The sequence below is a fragment of the Manis javanica genome, chromosome 2 (assembly GCF_040802235.1).
Source record: "Manis javanica isolate MJ-LG chromosome 2, MJ_LKY, whole genome shotgun sequence".
In the NCBI taxonomy this organism is placed as follows: domain Eukaryota; kingdom Metazoa; phylum Chordata; class Mammalia; order Pholidota; family Manidae; genus Manis; species Manis javanica.
In genome coordinates, this window is record NC_133157.1 from 50,340,297 (window position 1) to 50,367,401 (window position 27,105).

The 27,105-nt window shown below is 32.2% G+C and overlaps 1 protein-coding gene across 5 annotated transcripts in view; it reads right to left on the bottom strand.

Annotated features, from left to right (window-relative positions):
- The window catches only part of CNTLN (centlein), a 318,921-nt gene that overhangs the window by 90,382 nt on the left and 201,434 nt on the right, over window positions 1-27,105 (bottom strand). For all 5 annotated transcript variants that reach the window (XM_073228458.1, XM_073228457.1, XM_037018671.2 and 2 more), the window contains 3 exons: window positions 20,813-20,913; window positions 11,149-11,240; window positions 6,060-6,595 (listed from right to left, as the gene is read on the bottom strand). In XM_073228458.1, coding sequence (XP_073084559.1) covers window positions 6,060-6,595; window positions 11,149-11,240; window positions 20,813-20,913 — 729 coding nt within the window. The remainder of the gene's footprint in view (window positions 1-6,059; window positions 6,596-11,148; window positions 11,241-20,812; window positions 20,914-27,105) is intronic.

Consider the following 27,105-nt stretch of genomic DNA (forward strand, 5'->3'; position numbering starts at 1 on the left):
TAAACAATTTCTTAAACTCAAGGAGTATCCTCAAAAGTTTTTGTAAATGGATTACTCCTGAGATTAGTGGATAGATAAAAAAAGGCAAAAAAATAAGAAGGGAAACCACTGGTCTGACTGTACTCATGATTAAAGCTGATATTTAGCTCCTAAGAGAAATGTTTTTAGGCCTTCTCCCCTAAACTAAATGTATCCAAAAGGAAAGGAAAGCATTCCAACACATATCGATAGGGATGACAGGCTTTGATATTACTAAGGTGGCAACCTAATTCTTTTGTGGAATTGAAAACAGCTATTAATGTTTTACAAATCTAGTCATTACAGGACCAGAGGTGTGATTTCAGAAACAATTTTTAAGACCAATTCCAAAACCTCCTCTATTTATCTCAAAATGCTTGCATATATTGGCCTTTGAAAACCAAAGTCCTTGGAGAAATTTCCATCCTGTTCTGTGTCTTTTGAGATGTTCTACAAACTTAAAAAAGATAGTTCTTATCAGAAAGAGAACAAAAGGGAAAGGTTATTTGAAGTTTAGACAAATGAAAAATCATGTCTTCTCCATAAATATTAGTATTAAAAAAAAGCTTTAGCCTTCTGAATAAAAAACTTAACTCATTCCAACTGTTCTTATATAATAGGGAATTCTATGTTATCATCCCTATCACATGGTGAAAAATTTAAGATCTTTGTGTCTGCTGATATACATACGTATGTTGTAGATATGTGATATTTTTTCTACCTCCAGATGTTATTGTCAAAATTAATTTGTAAAAGAGCTCTATATGACTTAACAAAAATTAAGTACTTATACAAACTGAATTGTCAGAAATGTAACAGAAACTGACCCAAATGTTTTTTCAAGTTCACATGATTTGAGGTAATCTCTGGTAAGTAAAAACTAGTTTAAGTTTGTTGGTTTAATTGAAATAGGTATATCTCTGGAATTATCAACACCGAATATAATGCAGATATACAACTTTTATTCTGCCTAGGTTTACTAGTCAAAAAAGTTCATGTTACGTCTCTTAAAATAACTTTTTAGCCCAGAAAGATAGCTTGGGATGATGGCTGACTTTGTCTAATGTCTCATGAAGTTTGCATGGGTTCATAATTGTTGGAACCAAATAATTTAGATAGATGTAAGTTAGATAGCAGATTTAGGTAAACTTTAAGCAATAATTATGTTTTATGGTATATGTACTTAAAAATAGTTTCCCAAATCTATCATAACTTGAAACTTTAAAGTTTTTCTAAGGCAAATTAAATGATAAGAAAGTCATTTGATATCTAGATCATTTCCAAATAACATAAAATAATGAAACATTAATTAGTGGACATAGGCTTATCTATTTTAGCCTCATATTATGCAGGAACTAAAGATATTTGGGTCTGTTAGTAAGCATGTTTCGTGACAAATTGAAAGATTTTACTATTAAAAAAGGGGGAGCATAAGTTTTTAAAAATTACGAAATGTATTTATAAATTTAACTATCTAAAGAGTGCTAATGTAATATGCAGTTCACAAGTGCTTACTTCTTAGTTTTCACTAGAAATTACGACTTCTAAAGTTAAGAATTTTAATTAATATATTAGCTAAAACTACTAGAAATAGTAATGGAAACATCTCCATATGCAAGTATAATGGTTAGCCTTTGTTCCTTCAACAAGAGAGTAGAATTTCAGATAAAAATGAAATTAGACTTCGAACAAAAATCAGAGTCCACATCTAATGTAAATTACCCTTCTCCACTCTCTTATGCACCCTTCTATTCCCAACCGCCTGTCCAGGACCCTCCAGAAGACCTCTGAATATCTGAACTCTTTGTTTAAAATCCCCTTTCTTGCAAATCTCTACAAAACCAGAAATATCAGTCCAGAAGCAATTCAAAACACTCTTATCTTTACGACTCCCAAGTCCTTATCTCCCCAGGACATGTTTTCAGTAAAAGAAGGGGCAAAGAATAAAAATACATTTTTGTTGAAGGAAAATAAAGTAAATTTGTCCCAAAATAAAACTGGTTATTTCAAAATGGGAAAGAGGAAACACAGGACAAAACGTGAAAACTGTAGAAAGTTTGTGAAAAGGAATATAGAAAGGAATTTTATGTATGGCAGGACCGGCTAAGATTAGAATGAAGTTAACTGAATGAATTAATTCTATTATCAAATGTAAGATGGCACAATTTTAGAATTTTGTTTTATTTCCTGTTAAAAGACATCTTCTTGGACTATTGGACTGCTCTTGGTAAGAGATAAAATGCTTTTACCTTCTAAAGTAATCTGCCTGGAAAGCAAAGATTATATGCTTTTATCAAAATAATTCCCTGTGCTTCATGTTATATTTATTATCAGGTCTTTGATTATTTAAGTGAACCTAGTCTTCTTAATATTAAAAAAAAAATAAGTTTCACTCAAAGCTATGTGCAGTTTTATCTTTTCCTGTGAAGTGTTTGTCACTTTTGTTAAATAGAAAACTAGACATTATTTTCACTAGTGACTTAGGATCATGTTTAGTCAAGTGTACAAACTTTTTGCTATTTTTGATAAACTATCCCAAATCAAATTCTACATGAAGTCTTTTTAACCTGGAAGACATTTTGGGATATTAAAGAAGATACTTACAACATTTTAAAAGAGTTGTTAACTAATTAGGCCTGGTTGGTATATTAAATTACATGGGAAGCATTGTCAAAGAAGTGACGCTAAACTTTCTTAGACTGCATTTGTGTAGATATACGTTATTAATATGTATTCTAGAAATTGTATCATATTCCTTAAAATCTGATACATCCTGGCATAATGTTATCACTTGTCATTCTAGTTACTATCTTGAAGGGTTGTATGTCACAGAAATAACTGAATTTCCTTGTCAACTGCATTACAGTAAACTCTCATCAGATTTTTACCCATGGCCATTTTTAAGCCTGTCCTTTACATAGAGTTATTGTTTTACTCTGATGCTTTTGCAAAACTGTTTGCAAAAGAGCTTCTTCCTCAAAGAGACATGTGGAAAATACTCCAGAATGCAGGTTTTTCATAATATTAAGTAATCATAAAACTGAGCTGGGTAAGAATTTCCAGAACATGGAAAACTTGATTAAAGCAGAAAAAAATTAATAACATGGGATGAAATGAACTCATAGAATGATTATAATTACTGTGATATTTTTATTGCTGAGTTTTGAAATGGTTTGTTTTTACATACTTAAGGACATTTTTTCTTTTAAGCTAACTATGACTTACAGCAATTTGATAAAATATCTTTGCGAACGAGTGGAAACATTTATCTTTTTCCTCACACCTGATTCCCCCAAAAACTGGAAAATCTCAGTGAGTATTCCTATTTTTCCAGGGTAATATATTTATTTAATAAATTCAATAAGAATCTGTTCTTTGTAACAGAACCCAATTGAAAACACTGCTTATATTATCAAGGCTCTGACTGGAATGTCACACTTGAGAGGGACATGCAAGGACTCAGAAATGACCAGATAGCTAAAGGAACAAGATGACTTTATACAGGCAATAAAGGTCCTTGTAAAAACAGCCTGGTGCCTTGTTTATAGGGTTTCCAGCAGCTTTACCAGGTGAGTAAGGAAGTTCACTTCCTGGCAGGTATAGGAATCTCAAAATATTTTGGGAACCTTGAGAAAAGAATTCACCCAAATCTGTAAGTACTGCAGGCAAGTCTCTGGTTGGCTTCATGGCCTTTCGAAAGTTCAGTCCAAGATTCCTTATGGAAAGTTCCAGCAAAGCAGATTAAAAAGGAGCCTATATGGTCAATCACTATTCTTGCTGCATTTATGTAAATAATCAGGCCAAGTTTATAGAGACTTATTTTGCAAACTGATTAGTCTTCATCTGTCTGCCTTTGGTGGAAATGAGGATGTTTTAGAAAGAAAAATTATGTTTCAGTAACATACTTTTGTGGGTATTAGATTTAGTTCTGATTAACTGTCTTTGAGGATTTAATGTTTGCCTATAAACTGGACTAGATCCTGAATCCTTCTGGTTTCCTCAAATATCTGGCTATGACTTTTCAAACTAATACCCTAATTTTCTCCCATCCTTTTGACTTGGAATCATTAAGAACTAAAGCTACCCTTTTTCTTGAAGCCTCAAAACCAAAGCTAGATGACTTGATATAAAAGTCAGAAAAACGGTCACAACAGCTCATGTTTAGACAATTTTTATGCCTGTTACTATGTGGGATACTCAGAAAGTTTACTAGAATACCTGAAGATGTTTCAACCCCTAATCTATAAATCACTTCTCTCACTCGGCTGCCCTTGAAACTCAGACTGGGTTTATAATCTACTCCTCTCAACAACCTTTGTTTTTGTATCTACAGAAACAGCTTAATAATATCTGATTTCTTGCATAGTATAGGCCTACTCTGTGAGCTCACTTACAAGACCCACCTCCTAAAATAAGAGACAATTGTAAATCAAACTGACCTATTCTCAGGACTGAGAGACTGGTCCAAAGGAATACAGAGTAATCTATCAACTTAGCTTCTGGACTGTGAAACTTCTTGGGGAAATTTAAAAGATGGGACTGTTGGGGGTGCAGAATTTGCCATCCCAAAATACGCTTCTTTGGCATAAGGATTATTTTAGGCTGATTATTTTTACAAAACTGCAAACACAGGAGAGGCTCTGAAAACCATATAAACCATATAGAAGTTATTCTTTTTAAGATATTTACCTGTATAAGGGAAATCTCCAATTGTAAGGGTGTCTTCCTCTCTGTACCAGAAGAAAGGGATGACTCTAAAATCCTACTTTCATCACTGGAGAAGGCAAACACTTGCCTCTGCGTAATAACATTACCCTGGTTTACAGTGCTTTTCCTGATAACCTTCCAAACTGACTCTTTTGTCTTTAGCTGAACAAGGTATTTAAGATGATAGCTTTGGCTATTTAGGGGCATTGCTCAGTTTTCCTGAGTCTCTCCCATATACCTAAGAAGTATACATGTTCTTATACTTTTTTTCATTTTCTTCTGTTAACCTGTCTTATCAATTTAATTATTAGACAAACCAAAGAACCTAGAAAGGAACAACATAGAAGGGAAGAAAGGAAAACTTTCCTGCCCCTACACTATCCAGAGATGTCCCAATCTAAAACAGACCACTACTGGAGTTTTTTTTTAAACTTGGAAAAACAAAAGCAAATACATGCCATTGTAAAACAAGACATAATTATGAAAAACCGTTCAATTTATCTGTTAGCAATTCTGGCAACACATTGATTTTACTTGATTTCCCCTTCCCTATTATCTAGGTATAAAACAAAGTGTTCTACTATCCATTTGCCTTTGTTTTACTGATGTGCTTCAAGTGCATATATGAATATATATCCAAGGGTAAGGTAAGAAATATTATAGATTTTTAGTATTCCTGTTGTTGTTCACTAGGGGTTATATAACTTAAGACTAGGAATTTATAGAGTTTTAACTTTAAGGAACTAATTTTTAACCACCATTCAATTAAAATTAGTACAATGACTTTGCTTAATACATACATGAAATAATTAGTGAAGATGGTTCTTAATTTAAAGGATGTTAAACAGCTTGTAGACATCTGGTAACAAGCTGAAATGGGTCATTCAAAATTTATCTAACTAAATTAAAGGAGAAAAATGTTTCTCCTCCCAGGTTGGCATGTCACAAGATAACTAAACCGACTTAGTAGGCTTGCCTGGGAATCCTTAGCTGTCAGTGGTGAATATGCAAAGGGCCAGCAAATTAAATCAACCTGCCAAACTGTCAATTTTAAGCCTCATGACTGCATGAAAATAGCATCACTGGAAGAAATCAAGCATTGCCTTCTTTTGGGTTTCCTGGCACCTAGTCAAATACTCATGCAGTTGTGGCTAATTTTACATGCAAATTTCAGTCAATAAGCTCAGAACAAGACCTCCCAAGATATTTCAAAAGATCTGACAGTATTTTTTCTGAATACCAAATCGACAGTAGTTGAAATTCAATCTCCATTTGCTGGTGCTTTACATATGCACAGTGTCCCCACCACAGAGCTAAGTTAATGAGAGCTTTACCTGCTTTCACTCACACTCTCCCAGCCGTCCTTGCTGAGGTTCTCAAACACATTGCTCAAAGCCTTGATGGAGTGATTGAGAACAGTACAGTAACGACCCACAGAGCACTTTTTCTTGGCAGCTTTGAATTTAACCTTGGTAGTGGTTGTCTTACAATTATATTGTCCAGATCTCACTTCCGTGGTGGCCATCTCAGATTTAGTTTTGTCTGCTGAATGCTGCAGTTTCTCCATTGAATTCATCTGCTCTTCATTTTCATTTCTCAATCCATTAGCTTCTCCCAAGTGTCTCCTCAGGGAAGTGACTTCTCTCTCCAGCTCATTGATTTTTACTTGAAGTTCATCTTTGTCTTTTTCTACATCTTTACTCCCTTTTTGTAGTTGCTCTAGCACTTTCTCTCTGTTCTCTGCATCTTCTTGCTGCTGTTGTAAAAGGGACTTCAGGAAATCATTTTCTTTCATTAATTTTTTATTCCCTTCTTTTAATTTTCTCGATCTTTTCTCAAAAGATTTTAGCCGATTTTCCAATTCAATGATCTAAACAAAAGAGTTTATTTTGTTTAAAGTTTAATACTATAATCTACTGTATTTTTATTATCATTTCTAACTTGTAAAAATAAAATTACACTTAGCACAAGGACAAAATAAATCTACGGTACTTAATTTCTAAATAATAATTCTAAGGTAGTATAGAGAATACATTCTAAAATGCAATAATACAGCTGTTGTATAAAGGACAGATGGTAAAAGAAGTTAAAATTCTACATAAAGTGACACAGAACTAAGTATGCTAACATACTACAGAGTTTTCTGAAATAAATGCTTTGGCTACATAGTGTATTCACTGCAAAAAAAATATTTTCAGAGAAAAACAAGTTACATAAAAAATCTAAAAACAGGTATATAAAGAAATTTTAATAAAATAACATTTTACTTCAATATTTAACAATCATATGAAAACCTGATGACCCAAATACAAAATAACCTACTGAGGCTGATTTTTTCTAAGTCAGATTTTCTCTAAATTAGTAGTCATATGGTCCTTAGTTTATACAATTAAGCAATATTTTACCAAAAAAAGTCTAACGACTGTAAATTATAATTTTTCAAGGTTGCATATGAATTATTTTTTTCATTTACTTCAATAAACAATATTCATGTTGTAAGACAGAAATAACATACAATTTCTAGACATTTCAAAAACTATTTACAAAGACACTTGCATAAATAAATCTAAAAATAATCTCTAAGTGCTATAAGTCTGGGCAAAAAGTACAGAGCAATTAATTCTAAGCCAACAGTTCAAAAATTTCAAGGAATAATTTATTTTTATTTAAATCTTAAAAAATAATCACTGCTGTTTGTAACAAGTTACTATTTATAAAATAGTTTCATAAACATAATCTCTTCTGATCATCTCAAAAATATGTGAGGAAAGCAGACCCAATAATTACATGCCCAGAAGAGGAAACGGAGGCTCTGAAAACTTACACAGAGGTAAACATTTCCTGCTTTGAACTGGAATTCAAATTCAGAATTTTCATATCCTCCCTCTATTCCACAAGCCATATGGGGAGGAAGAGTTAACCAGATATAAATGTAAAATGAATGAAGAACTGAAGTCAATCAAGAAAACTAAATGATGGTTCTTCAAAAGAGAAAACATATTTGATGTATTGACAACCAATGATTTAAAATAACAGTCGAGAAATACACAAGACGAAATTTATAAATATTCCTAACACTTTCCAATTTATTGGACTTTACTTATTATGGTAAACATATAAGTTGTTTCCTAAACATTAGTTTCAGTCATCTCTGCGTTACCTATCCTTCTGTACCTCCTATCTTCTTACAAGTTCAATCACCTTCAGTTAATTCAACGGTCATTTAAATTATTGGTTATCTTGTCCTGGTATATAGATATTTCCAAATACAGTATGAAGAATCTCATCTAATTTTAATTTCTTTTTTCCACAGTATGATACACTATTGGACCTATGTCTTTATAGGGCTTACTCCTGACTGGGGTAGAAGTAATGAGAGTTTGTACCAGACTATCGTAGACATTTTTGTACTTCTGCAAAACAAATTCTATTGTGCCTTCTCAATGTAAATACTTAATTGGAGAGCTGGATAATGTGACAAAAAATACAGACGTTCAAAAATACATACTCTGACTTAAACTTTCTTATTTTTTCCAAATCACTTTATCTCCAAATTTTACTCTCCATTTAGTAAATATTTCCATTTAGTGAAAAATATTACAAACAAATAATATCACCTTTTTGAATAATCTCTCCTGTTTCTCTCAGTGGTTTTAAATCACTGCCCAAAACAGTATTCATCCAAAATAAAATTCATCTCATAACAATATAAAATGTCAATACATTACTTGATGATTTAATCAATTTTGGAGGGGGACACAATTCATCCAGCTTTACATAAACATATTTTAAAATATTTTAGCACATTAGTTTTCCAGGGTGGAGTGAGTAGAATAGACTGTATTTTTAAAAAGGCATTTTGTGCAAAGAAATAATTACATTTCTTTTAAGTTCGATTTGACAGTGGTGATACAAAATTATCAATAGAAGCAATATGGTTTAGAGGAAATTGAATTTTGGTCTGGTATGGATCTTACAACTCTGGCTGCTTTACCTGATAAAATATGTAACCTATTTTACATTTAGTTTCCTCATCTGTGAAATAACACCTATCTTACAGGTTCTAAGTATTAAACATGATCATATACCACAATTCCTGGTGGACAGAAAGTTCTGAACAGTTTATCGTTATCATCATCATCATCATCATCATCTCTATTGCTATTAATAAAACTACAGGAACTGAAATATAATTACTTGTACTAAATATTGTTGAATTAGCATTAAATCAAATATACTTTTAAAAAAATATAACATGATATAAACAAATGTAACAAACATCCTAAATATGAGATTTTAATTCTGGAAATAAGCATTATTTTCTTGACTAAAATCCAGTTAAAGTTTGGGTATAACTTGCCAATGGAAAAATACCTGTTTAAAGTTTGTTTTGTCTTTGTTTTGTCTAAAATGATTAAGTTTGTTAACTACCTAATGTGAATCTATTTTTAATCTTAAGAACTGGTCAAAGTTGTTTGCATTTAGATTTGAAATGGAGGACAAATAACAAAACAGTAATACTACTTTAAAGACTTTAAAAAGGGAAAGTCCATAGCATGTATTAAAGTGATATTCCAGGTATACTCTCAAAAATTGTCACTGAACTGATTTTAAGCTTCCGAAATCAGAAAGGAAAATTTCAATATATATTTGAGAATAAAAGTTCAGGGAAATGTTAAAGGCATTTGGTGTGTGCACTACAAATCAGCTCAAGTCCATACTTTCCCTCCAGTACTGAACATTTAAGTCATTCTGAAAAAGATGGCTCCTTTCAAAACTGAAACAAAACATTTGACTTTGTGAAATATCTGAGTTACTTTGCTAGGGCTGTCATAACAAAGTACCACAGATTACGTAGCCTAAACCCTAATAACTTCATTTGAACTTAACTCTTAAAGACCCCCATCTGCAAATACAGTCACATTCTGAGATACTAGAGATTAGAACTTTTACCATAATAATTTTGGAGGGGGACACAGTTCATCCAATGACAGTGTAATATGTTAATACATTATTTATAAAATAATCTAATATGTTTCATTTCTAATATGCAAACAAATATTGTTTCCACATTGTTACTATCTTTTAAACCTATTTTGAATGAGTTTCATATTCATTCTTTTAAAGTAAGGAAATTCATCTTAAAAGGGGTAAAATCATGACTCACTCAACTGCATTAGGTTAATATTAAAAATCTGCGACAAATGAGTATATTAATTTGACATACAGTCCAATAAAACCAGTTGCTGTTGGTAGCAGTCATATATGGCAGTTGGAGTGAAATAATGGATATCTTTAGGGTTTTACCCTAAGGCAGTAGTAAGTAGTAGCATACTGTTACATATCCATAGAAATAAAAATTATACAAAACCTGGCAAACAAAAATATTGTTCTGAAACAAAGACAATAAGCTAATATAAACTGTGCGACATTCTAGCTGATCGTACATATTTTATTTCAATTAACTCATTTTACCTTTAAGGTAAGTAAACATGAGCATTTTCTTGTTCTGTATATCATTATGTTAACCTGATAGTGTTACTCAGTAATAATGAGAAGGCAGCCTTTGTTACCTCACCATATGGCAAATGTTAAAAGCGTAAGAAATCACATCATGTGCTGAACATCACTAGATTTCCTACAAGTCAATTCACAGTTGAAAGAAACGTGAGTAGTTACATTAATATTTTTGTTTATACATTGTGCAGTTCCAGCTTTATCTAAATATCCAGTGTAGTCAAATGACAACCAGGTACTAGACTAAACTTACAGAAAGAATATTTTCTTTAAAACAGTAACAAAAAGTGCTAACATGCAACCAAATCCACTTAATTGAACATTTACATACAAAACTATAAGTATAAAATGTTAAGGTTTTTAAATACTATTTTGCTATTAATAACAGGCATAATATAAAATGACTATAGGGTTTACATGAGTGGTTCTATGAAACACAAAGAACTGTACATATGGGCATAAATATTTACCTAAAATGAAATGAACCACGTTTATTTTCAAGTTTAAAATTACAATTATAAACATATTACCAGTTTGCTGTGAAGCTAAAACTATGCTCAGTTTTAGTTCAAATATTGTAAATCTGTACCTCATCATGTCCAATTTTAAATTTAAACTGCTAATAAGCACATGTAACATAAATTTTCATAATTTCGACTGTCATTCTCTTCATTTCATCTTTGAAAATATTTTTAATCTATGTCAACAGAAACAAAATGCTTCCACATTTATTTAACTAATATTGATTCTGTTAACCCATTTTTGGCAAGCCAATGGTTTTGAATTATGAATTTAAATAAAGGATTCACACAGGTTTAAGTTCAGAGCCCTCTTTTTAAAATATAATCTTTTATGTTAAAATTCAGGTTTAGCTTGTTCAGCTCAATATCTTAAAAATTAGACTACCTTCTGCAATGTCTGCTCCGACATTTCTTTCCCATTCTTGTCTGGAGTACTCTTCTTGACCTCGTCACCTTCACCGTAACTGAAGAGTTGTTCTGGTAAAGAATAAATAATATATAATGGTATCCCATATACTGCTGAAACACTGTCCTATCATCTTAAGAGCAAGGGTTCTATGGCTTCTCAATAATAAATAATTTAGTCTTTTTTATTATCAAATATTTGGCTATTAACTGAATGGTGACCTTTTTCAAGATTTTCAGTCACAGAATTATGAATCTTTGTAGTGTCTTTTTTTTTTTTTTTAGTATAAGATTTTCAAAGGTACAACAGATCTGCAGGTTAACAATGCTGTACTTTCAAGCCTATTTTCATTCTTTTGTAGACTATTCCCCCTTTGCCTTAAAAGCAGAATTCATTGCTTTCTTATCTACAGTCACTACTAGTTTTGTTCTCTGGATCTTGTTCCCTGCCAGGAGGATCAGAATGACTGCTGAACAGCAAACACTAACAGAATTAGGGTGGACTGAAACTGTAACACCTCCTATCACTACCTTTTTTCAATTAAAAGTTCATGCACTGGGCAGAGTAAGCCATAAAAATCACATTTCCAGAAAAACTGTGACATTATAACAAATGGAAACCCAGGTTATGGGTTAAGTTGTTTGTATAAATCATTCCTACGCTGGCCATGCATTTGGCTACCTCTTTTAAAACAAGCAAAAATGTACATGCAGCATATCAACATTAAAGGGAAAAAAATCATAAAACCTCAGTTAATATTATGAAAACTTAAGTACATTAAAACCTATATATATTTTCTTAACAGATAAATTACTGTGACAAATTTAACTATTATTTACTTACTGAATTATTTTTAGGATACAGCAATTCTTAAGAATCAAAAAGGGGGCAAAAAATACATAAGGATACAGATCTGTGCTGAACTGAGATGATTTTGCTTTAAAGTATGCTTGGCTGCTGTAGGTCAGTGTAAAACTTTGATTTATCAACAAAGGAAAAAGAAAACAATATTATTCTCTGTAGAATAGAAAGCCTCTTGGTATAAACAGTGACTAACAAGTTTGTTAGAGTGAATTAGGTATTTCTTTTGTCTTTGAAACATGACATATCCAATTAAGACTTCTGTACTCACGAAATAAATAGAACACTATCCTAAGGAAAATAAATGCCAGAATAGGTAGAATTTGCCACCTGGGGAATATGTACCTTTACCTTGATAATAACCTATTGGTTCCCAAGTTTATTTTTCTAGTCCCCTAACACCATGGTGCTGAATTCATTTACAACACTCTTTCAGCAGTATAGACATGATATGCAAATATAATTAATCTGTTCTAGTCATTTAAATATCTGCTACAGTTCAAATGAAATATTTACTCTTAAAAAATAAGAAGAAAATAGTTTCATACTCAAAGAGCAGTGAGTGCTAAGAAAATAACTAAATAACTCCTGTAAAATAAATGCTGAAGACTATAAAAATAAATGACTGCTTTTGTACCTTGTGTGCAAGGTCCACTTGTGGACTGGCTGACCATGTTCACTTGTAGTTTTCTGCTGAAAACTTTCTCACCTTCACAGGTTTTATAGAGAATACTCTAGTAGCCAGGCCCAGGCCATGGAAAGGAATGATCCAATTCTCTTCCCCTTGATTCTCTTCCCATTCGAGGATCTCAGGATTTGGGAAATAAACTAAGAGGACCTACTCAGAAATACTCACTTCTATTTTTGTCCTACGGATTTGTATGGGCACATGCATTATCTTACTGGAGATTTATTTTAAATCTATTAGTTTTAAATGCTTAACTTTTATTTTTACTACTATAAAAATTCATTCTGATTTATATTCTTTCTCAGGATTTCTTCTTTTCACTTTTTCTTTTTAAGCTTTACTTGTTAATAGTTGTTTAAACTTTTTCTATCTTATGTGTTTTCTTTTCTCTTAATTCTCTTGGATTACATTAACAAATCAATCTAAATTATTCTGCAACTTTTTCTTCTTTTAGCTATTTTAACAAATTATTTTTTAATCTGTTCTTAAAAGGAGCTGCAGAATATGCTACGACAAAATATGCCAGTTTGGTATATTGATTATTTTGAGCTGTTCATACTTGAAAAGCAGCAAATGCTAGGTAAGATAGGCTTTCTCTGAACTCCTCTTTTCTGCCTAAAAATCCCCCAGATGGACATCAGTTGTCATTGCCTTCTCTCTATCCCCCAGACCAAAAAGTTTCATTAACAAGGGAAGATTTAACTCTCATCATGGGAGAGACTAGAAGTCCAACTGAACCCAAACTGTGTTGCAAACTGTCAAACTTCCCATCTATCCTTCTATGGACCCATTAATCTTTCTAAAGTCATTTACTCTCCCCTAAGAGGCCTATATCTCTCCTCGCCTTTCCCTACTAAGATGATATGTAATCCTGAATTCTAAAGCTACCTCTTAGAGTTACACATTTTTCTGTGGGTATCCCCCATGTGTACATAAGATATACATGTTAATGAACTGCTTTTGTCTTGTTTATCTCTCTTTTATGCAGGGATTTTAGATAAGAACTAAAAAGGTAGAAATAAATTATTTTCCTCCCCTTACAATTAACTTTTCTACACATCTCAGCATGATGCTTCCTGCACAAACTTTCTTAAAGATCTATTTGGGATTATATCAACATGGGAAATGAAGAAAGGTGAAAATACATATCAACTTGTGTATTGGCAATTTCCTAAAGAATATTACTATTTTTATTTCAGTTGTAGGAAAAGTAAAATAAGGATCACAGCAAGTAAGTTTTACTTTAGAAGTTACTTATAATGAGATATGTATTTGGTCTTTTTCCCTGGCTTTCAACACAAAGTTTCTAAAATTCTTTGAATTTCCTGGGTGATATGAGTGAGAGGAATATCTTTTATTATTTATAACTATCCCCTTTCAACAATAACTGACTTTCTGTTTTTAATTCATCATTAAAGATGAGTAAGTCTTTTCCAGATAGAACTGACAAGAAAAGGAAGAGAGTACTATACAAAACTGCCCAAAAGTATTCAATAGCAGAGCACATTTGGGGTTTGTTTTGCTGGTTTTTCCAACCAGGGTGCAAAAATTAGGCTAAGCATACAGCAGATAAGGCTAACAAGGTAGGCAAGGCTAGATTACTGTGAGATAAAGGAATGTGGGCTTTATTTTCTATCAGTTAGGAAGTCATTAAATAAGAGAATAAGGTGAGATTAGGAAATCTGCATATTAACATATTAAGAAGAGGGTCACAAGGAATGCTCTTTATAGAGCTAGATCAGAGAGCACTTAAAAGTGGTGTAAAAAAAAACCTTTTTTACAAAATGTATTGCATAGAGTTTAGAAACTTCTTATTTTTTCTCTTTAAATTTTTAGGTATTTAAATATTCTCTCAATGACTGTATAATTGAACTATGGCCAACAAGAATTACTTGATATTAATTATGCTAAGAAGTAAATGATATTTTGGCATTTTTATTTTTTTCCATCAAATTTATACTTTTATTACATTTTTTAAATTACATAAACAATATTCTCCTAATTCTGGCAACTTAAAAACTAGGATGGAAAGCAAACAATCATCCGAAGTCTGATCACCAACAAAGCAACTGTTTTCATTTTTCCATGTTGCTATACAGTTCACAACTGTTTTTTTTATTGAAGTATTATTGATATACAATCTCATATTGGTTTCAAGTATAAAACACAGCATTTCAACAGTTAACCATTTTATTAAATCCTCACCCGCACTACTGCACTTACTATCTGTAAACACAGGAAGATATTATAGAACCATTGACTATATCTCCACATTGTACAACCATCCTTGTGACCAACTTATGATTGAAAATTTTTGTGCCCCTTTATCCCCCTCACCCTTCCCACCCACCCCCTGCAACCCTTTCCCCATGGTAACCACCAGCCACTTCTCACTGTCTATAAGTTTACTGCTATTCTGTTCATTTTGTTTTGTTTTGTTTTTACATTCCACAAATAAGTGAAATCACATGGTATTTGTCTTTCTCCGCCTGGTTTATTTCACTTAGCATAATACGCTCTAGAGCCATATAATAATTTTATTCCTTCTGAAGAATGTTGGCTTCAAAAACCCAATGGGTCCTAAAGTTTTTTCCCTTGACTTACCTATAAGTTAAAGTAGGATGACCATATCTCAAGGCCTGATTTTTTTCAGTTTCTTTTTTTATGTAACCATCCACCTTTCCTTAACAGTAAATAAATTTGAGATACTTGCCAGATATTCTAAACTCAGTATGTATGCTGACTATTTTTGAAAGTATAAGTTTGTTTCTTTTTTCAGTAATTTTTTTACTTAAGACATTTTATTTTTTATTAAGGAAATTCATTCATTTAGGACATTTATTTGCTTTTATTAGTATTGATTAGTTATTTTTACTTATTAAGGGCAGTCTGAAATTTGCAAACCATTCATTCCATACTAAATGCTTTATTTCCTGGATTGAGCCAGACCATCTAGAAAGCCATATATTTGCAACATATACTAATAACCTTAGCGTATTTCTTTTTTCATTTGATCTATGCTTTTACATGGTAGATAGTTTCTCAGCAAATGCTTACTCCCTTCGTTCTCTACCTTCATGGATATAGAGAACCCTGATCCACTGATACTGAATTTGGCCATATGAATTGCATTGAGTAAAGGAAAGTGGATATGAGTGTGTCTGTTATATGCTTAGAATATAAATGTGTTTCTGCTCTTCCCTTGGAAGTTTCCAACACTTGTTTTGAAAAGAACATTCCCAGGAAGTTACTGTCCCTCTTCAGACTAAGCTTGAGACTGAGACATGTGGAGCAGTATGAATCCAATATCCAACCTGCAGCTGACTTGCTCCAGCCAAATAAGAGAATTCCTACCTGCAGCACATCTGCCCCAACTGATCTGCAGAAACCAAAAGCAAGAAATAAATGTATTTTATTGCATGTCTCTGAGATTTTGTGGTTGTTCATTTTACAGCTAAAGCTATCAGGTATGGAAATTGATACCTATAAGTAGGGTGTTGCTATAATAAAAACCTAAATTCTGCAGCATTAATTTTGGGACTGGGTGGTGGATGGCAAAAAAATACAGGAGACTGTGAATGTGGTGATTCACATTATGTAGTGGCAAACATCTGGCAAACTGCCACAGAATATAACATGGAAGACAAAAACTATAGCTAATAAATTTGTAACACCATTCAATAAGGAACTTCCAATCTTGAATGCTGAAAGTTGAGTTGGATTTTGTTGGCTGCACTTGACTAGGTACTATAGCAAAAACAGCTCAGAAAAGGAAGTGGCCATATGCATATGGAAGTTCATAAATCCCAGTACTTTTTAGGGTAGGAAAATGAAATTATTTCTCACTATATCAAAGGAGCAGCCACTGCAACACTAGCAGGAAAAAGGCCAAATGTAAGACACTGACATTAACGCATGGCCTCTAGGTTTGACCATCATGCCTGTTCCTAATAATCTCTAAAAGCAATGGTACCTGGTACAACCTTTCAGCTAGACAAAAGGATTCCTAGAAAGATTATGGGTGAGGGCCTAAAAAAGCCTGATATGCTCTCCCTACCTCCACAAAAACTCATGCTGATAATATTAACTGTTGCTAGTTGTATTTAATAAAATGACATTTTATCCAAAGAAATGTGGGTGGAAGTTATAATGTGCCAGTTACAAATGTGGGCCTAAGAGGCTCTATAAGTTTAGACTTTGTCCCTTTGTGGCACAGAAACAAATACATGGAACAGAAGTGAACTTCACTTACAGCCTTGTTTCAGGCTATAAATCAAGTTCAGTTCTGGACTCAGGTCCCCCCACCAACGATATTCGATATCCGTACCTGTATGCCTAGCCCAGTTGCCTCCACTTGGCCTCCATTTGGAGGCCTTCTCATTGGGAGCTCTCTTTGGCTAAGGCCTTCCTCAGATTTTCTATAAAGAGAAATTTGGTATAGTAGGGGATAAAGGTATTTATATGAGAGTAATAGAGGAGTAAGAACTTATGTGAGAGGAAAGGTAATGAGTTTTTTTGAAGGGCATGCTTAACTTTTGCAATCCTTGTGAAAATAGTGGGATAAACAGTAGGAAATAAGAAATACACATCTAGTAGGTGGAGAGAAATTACTATTCATATACATTTGGGATTTTAATCCAAGGAAAACATGTTCAATGACAATAAAAATAAGCCAGAGGCACCAGATATGAAAAAGTGATTTTCAGACATTGGGCATAAGACATTGCAAAGTAGTTATCCCTTAGAAAGGGCAAGACAATGAAGTAAAAACCCTATGATGGCTCTAGCTTACTGCCTAGAGAGTTTGTTTCCAAGCCACAGAACATAAATGGGGGGCCCTAGATGGTGACTGGTAATCTTCTTAAATTGAAGAACAGACCCCAGAGTCCAGGGAGGCCAAGGATACTAGAGTTTGCAGGGCAAGGTGCCAGAAAAGAGAAGAATCTGCTCAGAGAGAGGACAGCTCTGAAGATCTACAGAGATTCCCTCTCAAGTCTTCAGCTATGTACTGATAAGCACATGCATGTGAGGAAACAACCCAAGGAAAGAACCACCCAAAAGGATTAGAGGGAAAAAAATCTCCAAAGTTTACACCAGTCTAAGGGTAGTTCATGCTTCCAACAGTACAGAGAAAAAATAAAATTAAAAGACACATTACGTATAATAGAAAGAAGATAACAATGACAGCAAAATTCTCACTGGAAGCAAATTAAGCCAGGAGATAACAGACTAAAATTCTTAAAGTACCAAGGAAAAAAAAAATCAATGCAGAATTCTATACTTGGTGGAAATCTGCTTCAATAATAAAGACAAAATAGAGATTTTTCTTTCAGATATACAAAAACTTAATATTTATCATCAGCAGATGTGCACTGGAAGAAATATTAAACAGAGTCCTTCAGGAAGAAAGAAAATGACACCAAATATAAATCTGAATCCACAGAAAGGAATAAAGAAGAGTAGAAATGATTCTCAGATGGGAAAGATGAGAACCACTAGGGCTAGTTACATATGAGTCTAGCTAAAGTCAGATAACAATCTGAATCCCTAGGATCACTTGTTCCAGATCAGGAAACACTTGTCTAGAAGGTGGAGTGAAATGTGGAGCATTTAACAAAATATAGAAATCCAATCTGGAACAAAACCAATTAAAAGGAAATTTAACCCTGAATTTATATGAAAAATAGGAGACATTCAAAGGATACAAAGCAGTAATTTGAAGAACTGAAGCAATAAATTGAAAATAAAAAACATCATTATACACTTAAATAAAATAATAGCAAGAACAATAGAAAGACTATAGATGGCTAAAAATTTAATTACTGATGAAGGAAAGTTATTGCAATAAAATATAGAAAGAATAACAAAGATTAAAGAATTAGAAGAAAATAGAACTGAAAGTCAGACACAAAATAATCTAACATAAAAAACTGATGTCCTTGAATTACAGCATACAAATCAAATATGTAAAAATATATGCTAGAAAAATTTCCTTGGAATGAAGGAAGATCTTAACAAATTATTATAAAAGATAATCCAAGAAAATATGATTTAGAACAAAGTATCAAAACATAGTTTATTTAAATTTTGGAACATCAAGTTTAAAAGTCAAAGATTAGGCATCCACATACAGAAAGCAAGTCACATCCAAAACAAGGAGTGAGGTACAGGAGGAAGGTGAAATCAGACACCTCTCCATAAAACACCTTCACAGTAACTATCTAATTAAAAATGAGTAATATCTAGAAAGTTTTAAGAGAAAAAAATTTGATTCAATAAAATTATACCCAGCCAGTTTATCCCTTGACTGTAAAGACTGTTGAAACACATTTTCAAACATCTAAAAATATTTGTTATTTTAAGATGGTTAGTTTGATTCCTTCATGGAAAAAAACATACTTTCAACTATAACTGGCTAACCAAGAAATCAATTGAAATAAAGAACTCATGAATAGAAAGGCCACAGCTTTAAAAAAATGTGAAGAGTTCTGAGTACATAATGTATAGAAATAACACTCTAAATCTGAGGAATTCATAGTTATAATATACAAAGTTAGAGACTTTGATAAAATTAAGAGGTAATTTAATGAATAAAACTAAAAATATAGGGCAATAAAATGAAATGTTCTACAAAGATGATTTTTTTTCATCTTGCCTGGCAAGATGTTAATTTTTTAAATGCCCTGAAGTTGAATATATAATTTGAAAAATACAAAGTAATTCCATCTTCAATCTTTTTGGAACCTTCTCTTTAATGTTAGAGGTACTCTTAGAAATTAGTATTTCTTCAAGTAATGAAACTTTTACCTAATATTCAATAGTTCCTTTACTTTTATACATCTGTTTCATTTAGTTGATTCCAAAAAACATAATATATAAATATCTTTTTTAAGAATACCATACCATATGGTTTTCTTTTTATACAACTTATCTAAGCTTCTTTTTATAATTATTAAGAGATGTTTGATTTAATAGTTACTTAATATTGAATTTTGATTTTTAAGTGTTTGCAAACTCAGGGTTTTTCTTTGCTTTCTTCTTTTTATCCTTTATCATTCCTTGAATTTGTAAGTAGGTATAGTTTTTCCAAAAACAATAAAAATATAATTTTTAAAAAGGAAACCAAGGACAAAGTCACAAAGAACCCCAAAGGTTAAGGAACAAATGGAAAGAGATTCCAGTACAAGAGACAGAAGATTAAGGCAATAGAAGTAGGAAGGAATATCAGTGTTTCAGAAGCCAGTGAAGAAGTAAGTTTAAAATATGAATATAAATCAATGGTGCAAAATAGAAGGCTTCAAATACTGGCCTTCAGAAGTCACCATTGCCCCTAAGTAAGAGAAATTGGAACAACAGTAATTAAGACAATAGCCAGATGAATGGCGTATGAAACCTTAATTTTAAAATACAAATTAATTAAGAATAAATTATTAAGTATAAATTGTCAGTGCCTAAAAAGTATAATGGTAACAGTTAAGCCATATCAAAGTTAAGTAAAAAGAAATCCTCATATTAACCTTATTTTACTTGATTCTAATTTAGTACTGAAGTATGGACTGAAGTCAATAGTAAATATCTTGATTTTAACAAAAGAATAACCTTTCAGTTGGAACAGATACATCCCCCCTCTTTCTAAACACTTTAAGGCTAATGGTCAGGAGGGTTACAGATTTGCAGATCTCCAAATTACCTTCTATGATTTTGACCCCAGGACATTAAATGAGAATGAAATGATTTCTAGAAAAATGTAATTTCCAATGAAAATATAAATGAATTATTGAAACTGAGTACAGTAACTCTGGATTACTTACAAAACTTTGAACAAGCCTAACTAGTAAAACTATGAATAAAAAATGAATACCTTTCTCCTCATCAAACATTTCTTTAGAATTTTTAATAAATTATGAAGCTGACTTTTAGGTGTTCTATTTGATTTTATCATGAAAGGTGAAAATGTTAATGAAGGATCAATTAGGGAAGCACTGGGAAGAGGAAAAAATAAAGGCAAGATTCTTAGAAGAAATTGAAAACAAAACATCAAGAACTGGATAATTTTTTAAAGCCTGCACTGAATATTTATTCTCACAGAAGTACCTTCTCGTTTTTCTGCCATACATATTTTCAACTTTTGAACTGTTGTCTTATCAGTAGACATATGCACTTTCAGTTTATCCAATTCTTCTTGAAGATTCATCCTATAAAAATCAACACAATAAATAATTATTTAACATGTAAGTTAAGGAATAATGCAGTAAACAAAGGTAGCACAGATATTTAACAATGTATGAATTAGAAGTAGTAAGATGAAAGCAAAAATTTATTAATATTAATAAATCCTAAATGAATTTTAATGAGGATGTGGAAAATAAAATGTCATAAGTGATTTTTATTTTTATCTCATGCTAAATAAATAAATAAATAAGTAAGTAAAGCAAAGACAAAGAACTCTTAATAGTAAAATGGAATTGAGCTACCATGGTCAGACCTTGGCTCAATATTGCCCTTGGAATTGGAGGAGCCAAGAGCAAGCCACCCCAAGACGTGCCATTGTGAAAAACTCATACACCAGAGTTTTTTAAATCTTGATGGAAAAAAAGGTGATAAGTATATATTTAAAAGAACAGATTTGCAAAACAAGAAAAGAAAAATATGAAAAAGAATGAAATGATATACCTAGAAATGCTAACTAAAACAATTAAAATTAGTAATAACAATTAAAACTCAATGGATAGGTTGAATAGTACACAAAGCTAACAAAATTGTTAAATCTAAGACAACAGAAAGAAACAAAGAAGAAAAATTGTAATTATATATAAAGTATGTTGGAATGAGAAGCTCAGACACTGTCTAATAGAAATTATTCAAGAAGAGAATTGAGGAAATGGGGGAAAACAATATTCAAAATATGATGGCTGAAAATTAAGAACTAATAAAAAATGCAAGTTAACAGATTAAGAAAGCATCAGAAATTGCAAACAGAACAAATCAAACTGTATTCACACTTAGAAACTTGGTGAAATCACAGGACACAAAAGAAGAGGCAATTTAAAAATTAATCAGATTGAGAAGAAGAGTTAATTAAGAACTAAAGAACTCTGGAATGACAGCAGACTTCTCATATCAACAAGAAAAGCAAGAAGGAAAATAAGTCATATCTTACACATTTCAAGGTTTACTATCATAAATCCTAAACAAAAGAACTATCGAAGAATATATCTTGGGAAGAAAAAACCTCAAAAGCAATGTATAAAACAAAAAAGGCAATGATGATGCAGGACATTTGTCTGTACAATGAACTAAACAAACATTTATTATGTAAAGCCATCTTAATATCTAAATGAAAGGAGACATAAAATAAAGTATAACTAAAAGTCTGAACAACAAAATGATATGAGAGCAAAGAAAGGATCAGAGTTAAAGTATTTTAAGTCTTTATATTGTTAAGAGATTAGAGGTACTGAACTTCAGACTTTGTCAAATAAGTTATATATGTTATAACTTTAAGAAAAAGCATTTAAAGAATGGAAAACAATATAAAATTTATAAATCATAAGAAGAGAAAAAAATTATGATAAGGTAAGAATGGGCTTTAAAAAGTAGAATAAAAACATACACAACACTAAAAAAAGATTAAAGGAAAAGATAGTCATCACATAATAATCAGAGTAATGATTTATCAAAAATATATCACTAGTTTTAAACTGTGATATACTCAACAATATAAGAAATACAATTCTTACAATTATTCAAATAATAAAAATGTATATAAAGTAAAAAACTAGTCTCTATTTCCCCTCAGTTTACTTCTTGAAAAAATGTTTACAGTTTGACATATATACTTATATTTCTTGTTCATAAAAACATAAATACACATAGATGAGAATGTTAAAAACTGGGATCCTATGATTACATTTACAGCTTCTCAGGTTACAGGTTGGTGGGAATGGCACAAATACACAGCCATCCACACAGTGATTAAGTATGGATTAGGTTCTTACTTTGTTTAGCTTTAGCTTCTTAAGAACATGGAACATACAGAAGCAAGATGTCCCCTCGAAGAAAAAGCAGATGTAGTTCATCTTAACTTAGTTTTCCTTGGCTCTCAGACCACTAACCCTGCAGAGCAAAATTTTCCAGTTCTTGGAAATGGTATTTCTTGCTTAATGAAAGGTATTTTATACTTAACACTTCTTTTTTTTTAAGAAGAACTCACACAGTCTCTATTTTTAATAAGAAGTATTTATAAACATTAGATGGTCCCTAATTACTCCCTTGTCCTTGAGCCAACAAATCACATCTTAACAGTGTTTAGAGGATTTTCTGACAGAGTCAGGGCCTAAGCACCCCTGATGAACACTGATTCACTGCCCCCTTATTCTGGTGTTTCTGATACTCTGTTTGGTATGAGGACCACAATTCAAAAATCTACTTCTTAATGGGCAAATTATATGAAATGACTATGTTCAGATGGTGAACAATAGGTTGCAGAGAGCTGTGATTCCGTGAAAGAAAGGAAATCAACAAAGAGAACCTTAATATTAGTACAGAATTCTGCTGGGAGGCAGACCATGATGCAAGGAGAAGGGTCTCAAGAAATATAAGAGAGCCTCACTGACCAGAAGAAAAAGAGACTGGAGTTTGGGATGGCAAAAATATCTGTAATTTATGAAGCACAGTATTCAGAGAAGAAGAAGCTACAAAAAGAAAGAGCTACAGTAATCTGTGTAAGAATTCTTTTGAGTATGTGGCTGAATATTTTCTTGCATAATGCATACTATGAAACTCAACAAAGTAGGCAGAGAAAAAAACCAAAGCTACTAGTGGAACTACTCCCACAAGATAGGGAGCTCACACAGGATTGGGAGACATCTGAATTCTGACCAATTAGGAAAATTTTTGTTGAACACCAGCGGCATTTAACAAAGAACCCAAAATACAAAATAGACAAATCCCTAACCAGACCTTTCAAGAAAAAGAGAGTGAGTACAGAATAAACGAAAACAGAATCAAAAAAGGAATAGACAAAATGGATACCACAGAAATACAAAGAATTATAAGAGAATTCTTTGAAAAATTATATGCCAATAAATCAGACAACATAGAAGAAATGGGCAAATTCCTAGAAAAACACAACCTTCCAGGATTGACCAAGGAAGAGATGATTAAAAGAAACAAACTGAATTGGTAATAATAAAAAAAAAAAAACCAACAAACAAAAGTCCAGCACCAGATGGACTCACAGGTGAAAGCTACCAAACATTTAAAGAAGAGCTAATACTAATCCTTCTTAAAATATTCTAAACAATAGAAGAGGGAATACTTTCAAACATAATCTGTGGGACCGGGATCACTCTAATACCAAAACCAGATAAAGATAGTACAAAAAAAGGTGATTAGAAACCAATATCCTTGATGAACAAAGATGCAAAGATCCTTAACAAAGTATTAGCAAACAAGATTTAAAAATACATCAAAAAGATCATCCATTATGACTAAGTGAGATTTATTCCAGGGATGCAAACATGGTATAATATTCATAAATCAATGTCATACACAACATTAACAACAGGAAGGATAGAAACCATATAATCTTAACAAATGCTGAAAAGCATTTGACAAATTTCAACATCCATCCATGATAAAAACTCTCAACAAAATGGGTATAGAGGGAATGTACCTCAACATAATAAAGGCCATATATGACAAACCCACATCATACTCAACTGGGAACATCTCAACAGCTAACATCATACTCAACAGGGAAAAACTAAAAACTTTACCTCTAAGATCAGGAATAAGACAAGGATGTCCACTCTCACCACTTTTATTCAACTTAGTACTGGAAGTCCTAGCCATGGCAATCAGACTAGAAAAAGAGATAAATGGCATCCGAATTGGTAAGGAAGCAGTTAAACTATCACTATTTGAAGATGGCATGATATTATATATAGAAAACCCTAAATATTTCACCAAAAAACTATTAGAACTAATAACTGGATTCAACTAGGTCACAGGATACAAAGTCAATATATGAAATCTGTTGCATTCTGATATATGCTAATAATGAACTAGTAGAGAAATTAAGAAAAAAATTCCATTTACAATTGAATCAAAGAGAATAAAATACCTAGGAATAAACCTAACCAAGGAATTGAAAGACCTGCACTCTGAAAACTAAGACACTGATGAAAGAAACTGAACACAAATAATGAAAATCTATCCCATGCTCATGGATAGGAAGAATTAATATTGCCAAAATGGCCATCCTGCCGAAAGCAGGCATTTTTCAGTGAACTAGAGAAAGTAATCCTAAAACTCATATGAAACCACAAAAGAACTCAAATAGCCAAAGCAATCTTGAGAAAGAACAAAGCTGGAAGTATCCTGCTCCCTGACTTCAAGCTCTACTACAATGGTACAGTGATTAAAATAGTATGATACTGGCACAAAAACAACACATAGATCAATAGAACCGAAGAGAGAAACCACAAATAAACCCACATTTATATGGTGAATTAATATATGACAAAGTAGGCAAGACTACACAGTGGGGAAAGACAGCCTCTTCAATAACTGGTGTTGGGAGAACTGGACAGCTATATTTAAGAGAATGAAACTGGATTACTAATACAATACACAAAAGTAAACTCAAAATGCACTAAGACCTAAATATAAGATAAGAAACCATAAAACTCATGGAAGAAAACATAGGCCAAAATCTCCTGAACATAAGAATGAGTTAAACTTTTTCTGGATACATCTTCCCAGGAAAGAGAAACAAAAGCAAAATAAACAAGTAGACTGCATCCAATGAAGAAGCTTTTGTAGCAAAGGAAACCATCAACAAAACAAAAAGGCAATCTATGGTATTGGAGAAGATATTTGCAAATGATATATCCAATAAGGAGCTAACAATCAATATATACAAAGAATTCTCATAACTCAACACCAAAAAAACAAATAATCCAAATAAAACATGAGCAGAGGACCTGAATAGACCTTTCTCTAAAGAAGACATGTAGATGGCCACTAAGCATATGAAAAGATGCTCCACATTGCTAATCATCAGGGAAATGCCAATCAAAATCACAATGAGATACCACCTCACACCAGTTAGAATGGACACTATCCAAAAGACAAGAAATAACAAATGTTGGCATGGCCGTGGAGAAATGGGAACCCTCCTACAATGTTGGTGGGAAGGTAAACTGGTGCAATCCACAATGCAAAGCAGTGTGGAGGTTCCTCAAAAAAAGTAAAAATAGAAATACCACATAACCCAGTAATTCTACTTGTAGGAATTTACCCAAAGAAAACAAAATCTCTGATTCAAAATGATATGTGTACTCCTATATTTATTGCTGCATTATTTACAAGAGGCAAGATATGAAAGCAACCAAAGTGTCCATCAATGGATGAATGGATAAAGAAGTGATACATATATACAATGAAACATTATTCAGCCCAAAAAGAAAAAAAGAAAGAATCTTGCCATTTGTGACAACATGTATGGACCTACAAGTATTATGCTATGTGAAATAAGCCAGGCAGAGAAAGACAAACACCATATGATTTCACTTCTTTGTGGAATCTAAAAACAAAAAAAAATAGAACAGCAGTAGTCTCCTAGACACTGAGAAGTGACTGGTGGTTACAGCAGGAGAGGGTTTAGGGTGGTTGGGTGAAATAGGTGAAGGCGATAGAGAGGCAGAAAATCTCAATCATAATATAAATCAGTCACAGGGATGAAAGTACAGCATAAAGAATATAGTTAATAATTCTGTAATATCTTCCTATGTTGACAACAACTACTAGTTGAAGTGAGCATTCAATGCTGTAGATAATTATCAGATCACTATGTTGTATACTTGAAACCAATATATTATATATCAACTACAAATCAATTTAAAAAGATTGTTTCTAAATCTTCACCATTACAAAAATACTGCAATGAACATCCTTACTCATATACCCTAGTTCATTTTATTTAAAAAGTTCCTAAGAATCTATTTCAGAGTGGAGTTTTTTTCTCAAGGATTTTTATATACCTTATGATTTTATATACTTATGATATCCAGTGCTGTTTCATGTTGGACTGATTTCTAGACAGATACATTTAAATTCTCATTTTATTAACTCATCATTAACTCTTATAAGTGATCATATGGCCTTCTGTCAAAGCTGTAAAATAATACGTAGGCCAACTGGATATTCACAGGCAAAAGAATGAAGTTGGACCCCTTTTTACACCATACAAAAACATTGACTAAAAATGTACCAAAGATCTAAATGAGTTAAAACTGTAAAACACTTAGAAGAAAACCAGGAAGTTCATGACCTTGGATATGGCAATGGCTATATCGATAAGACACCAAAAGAATAAGGAA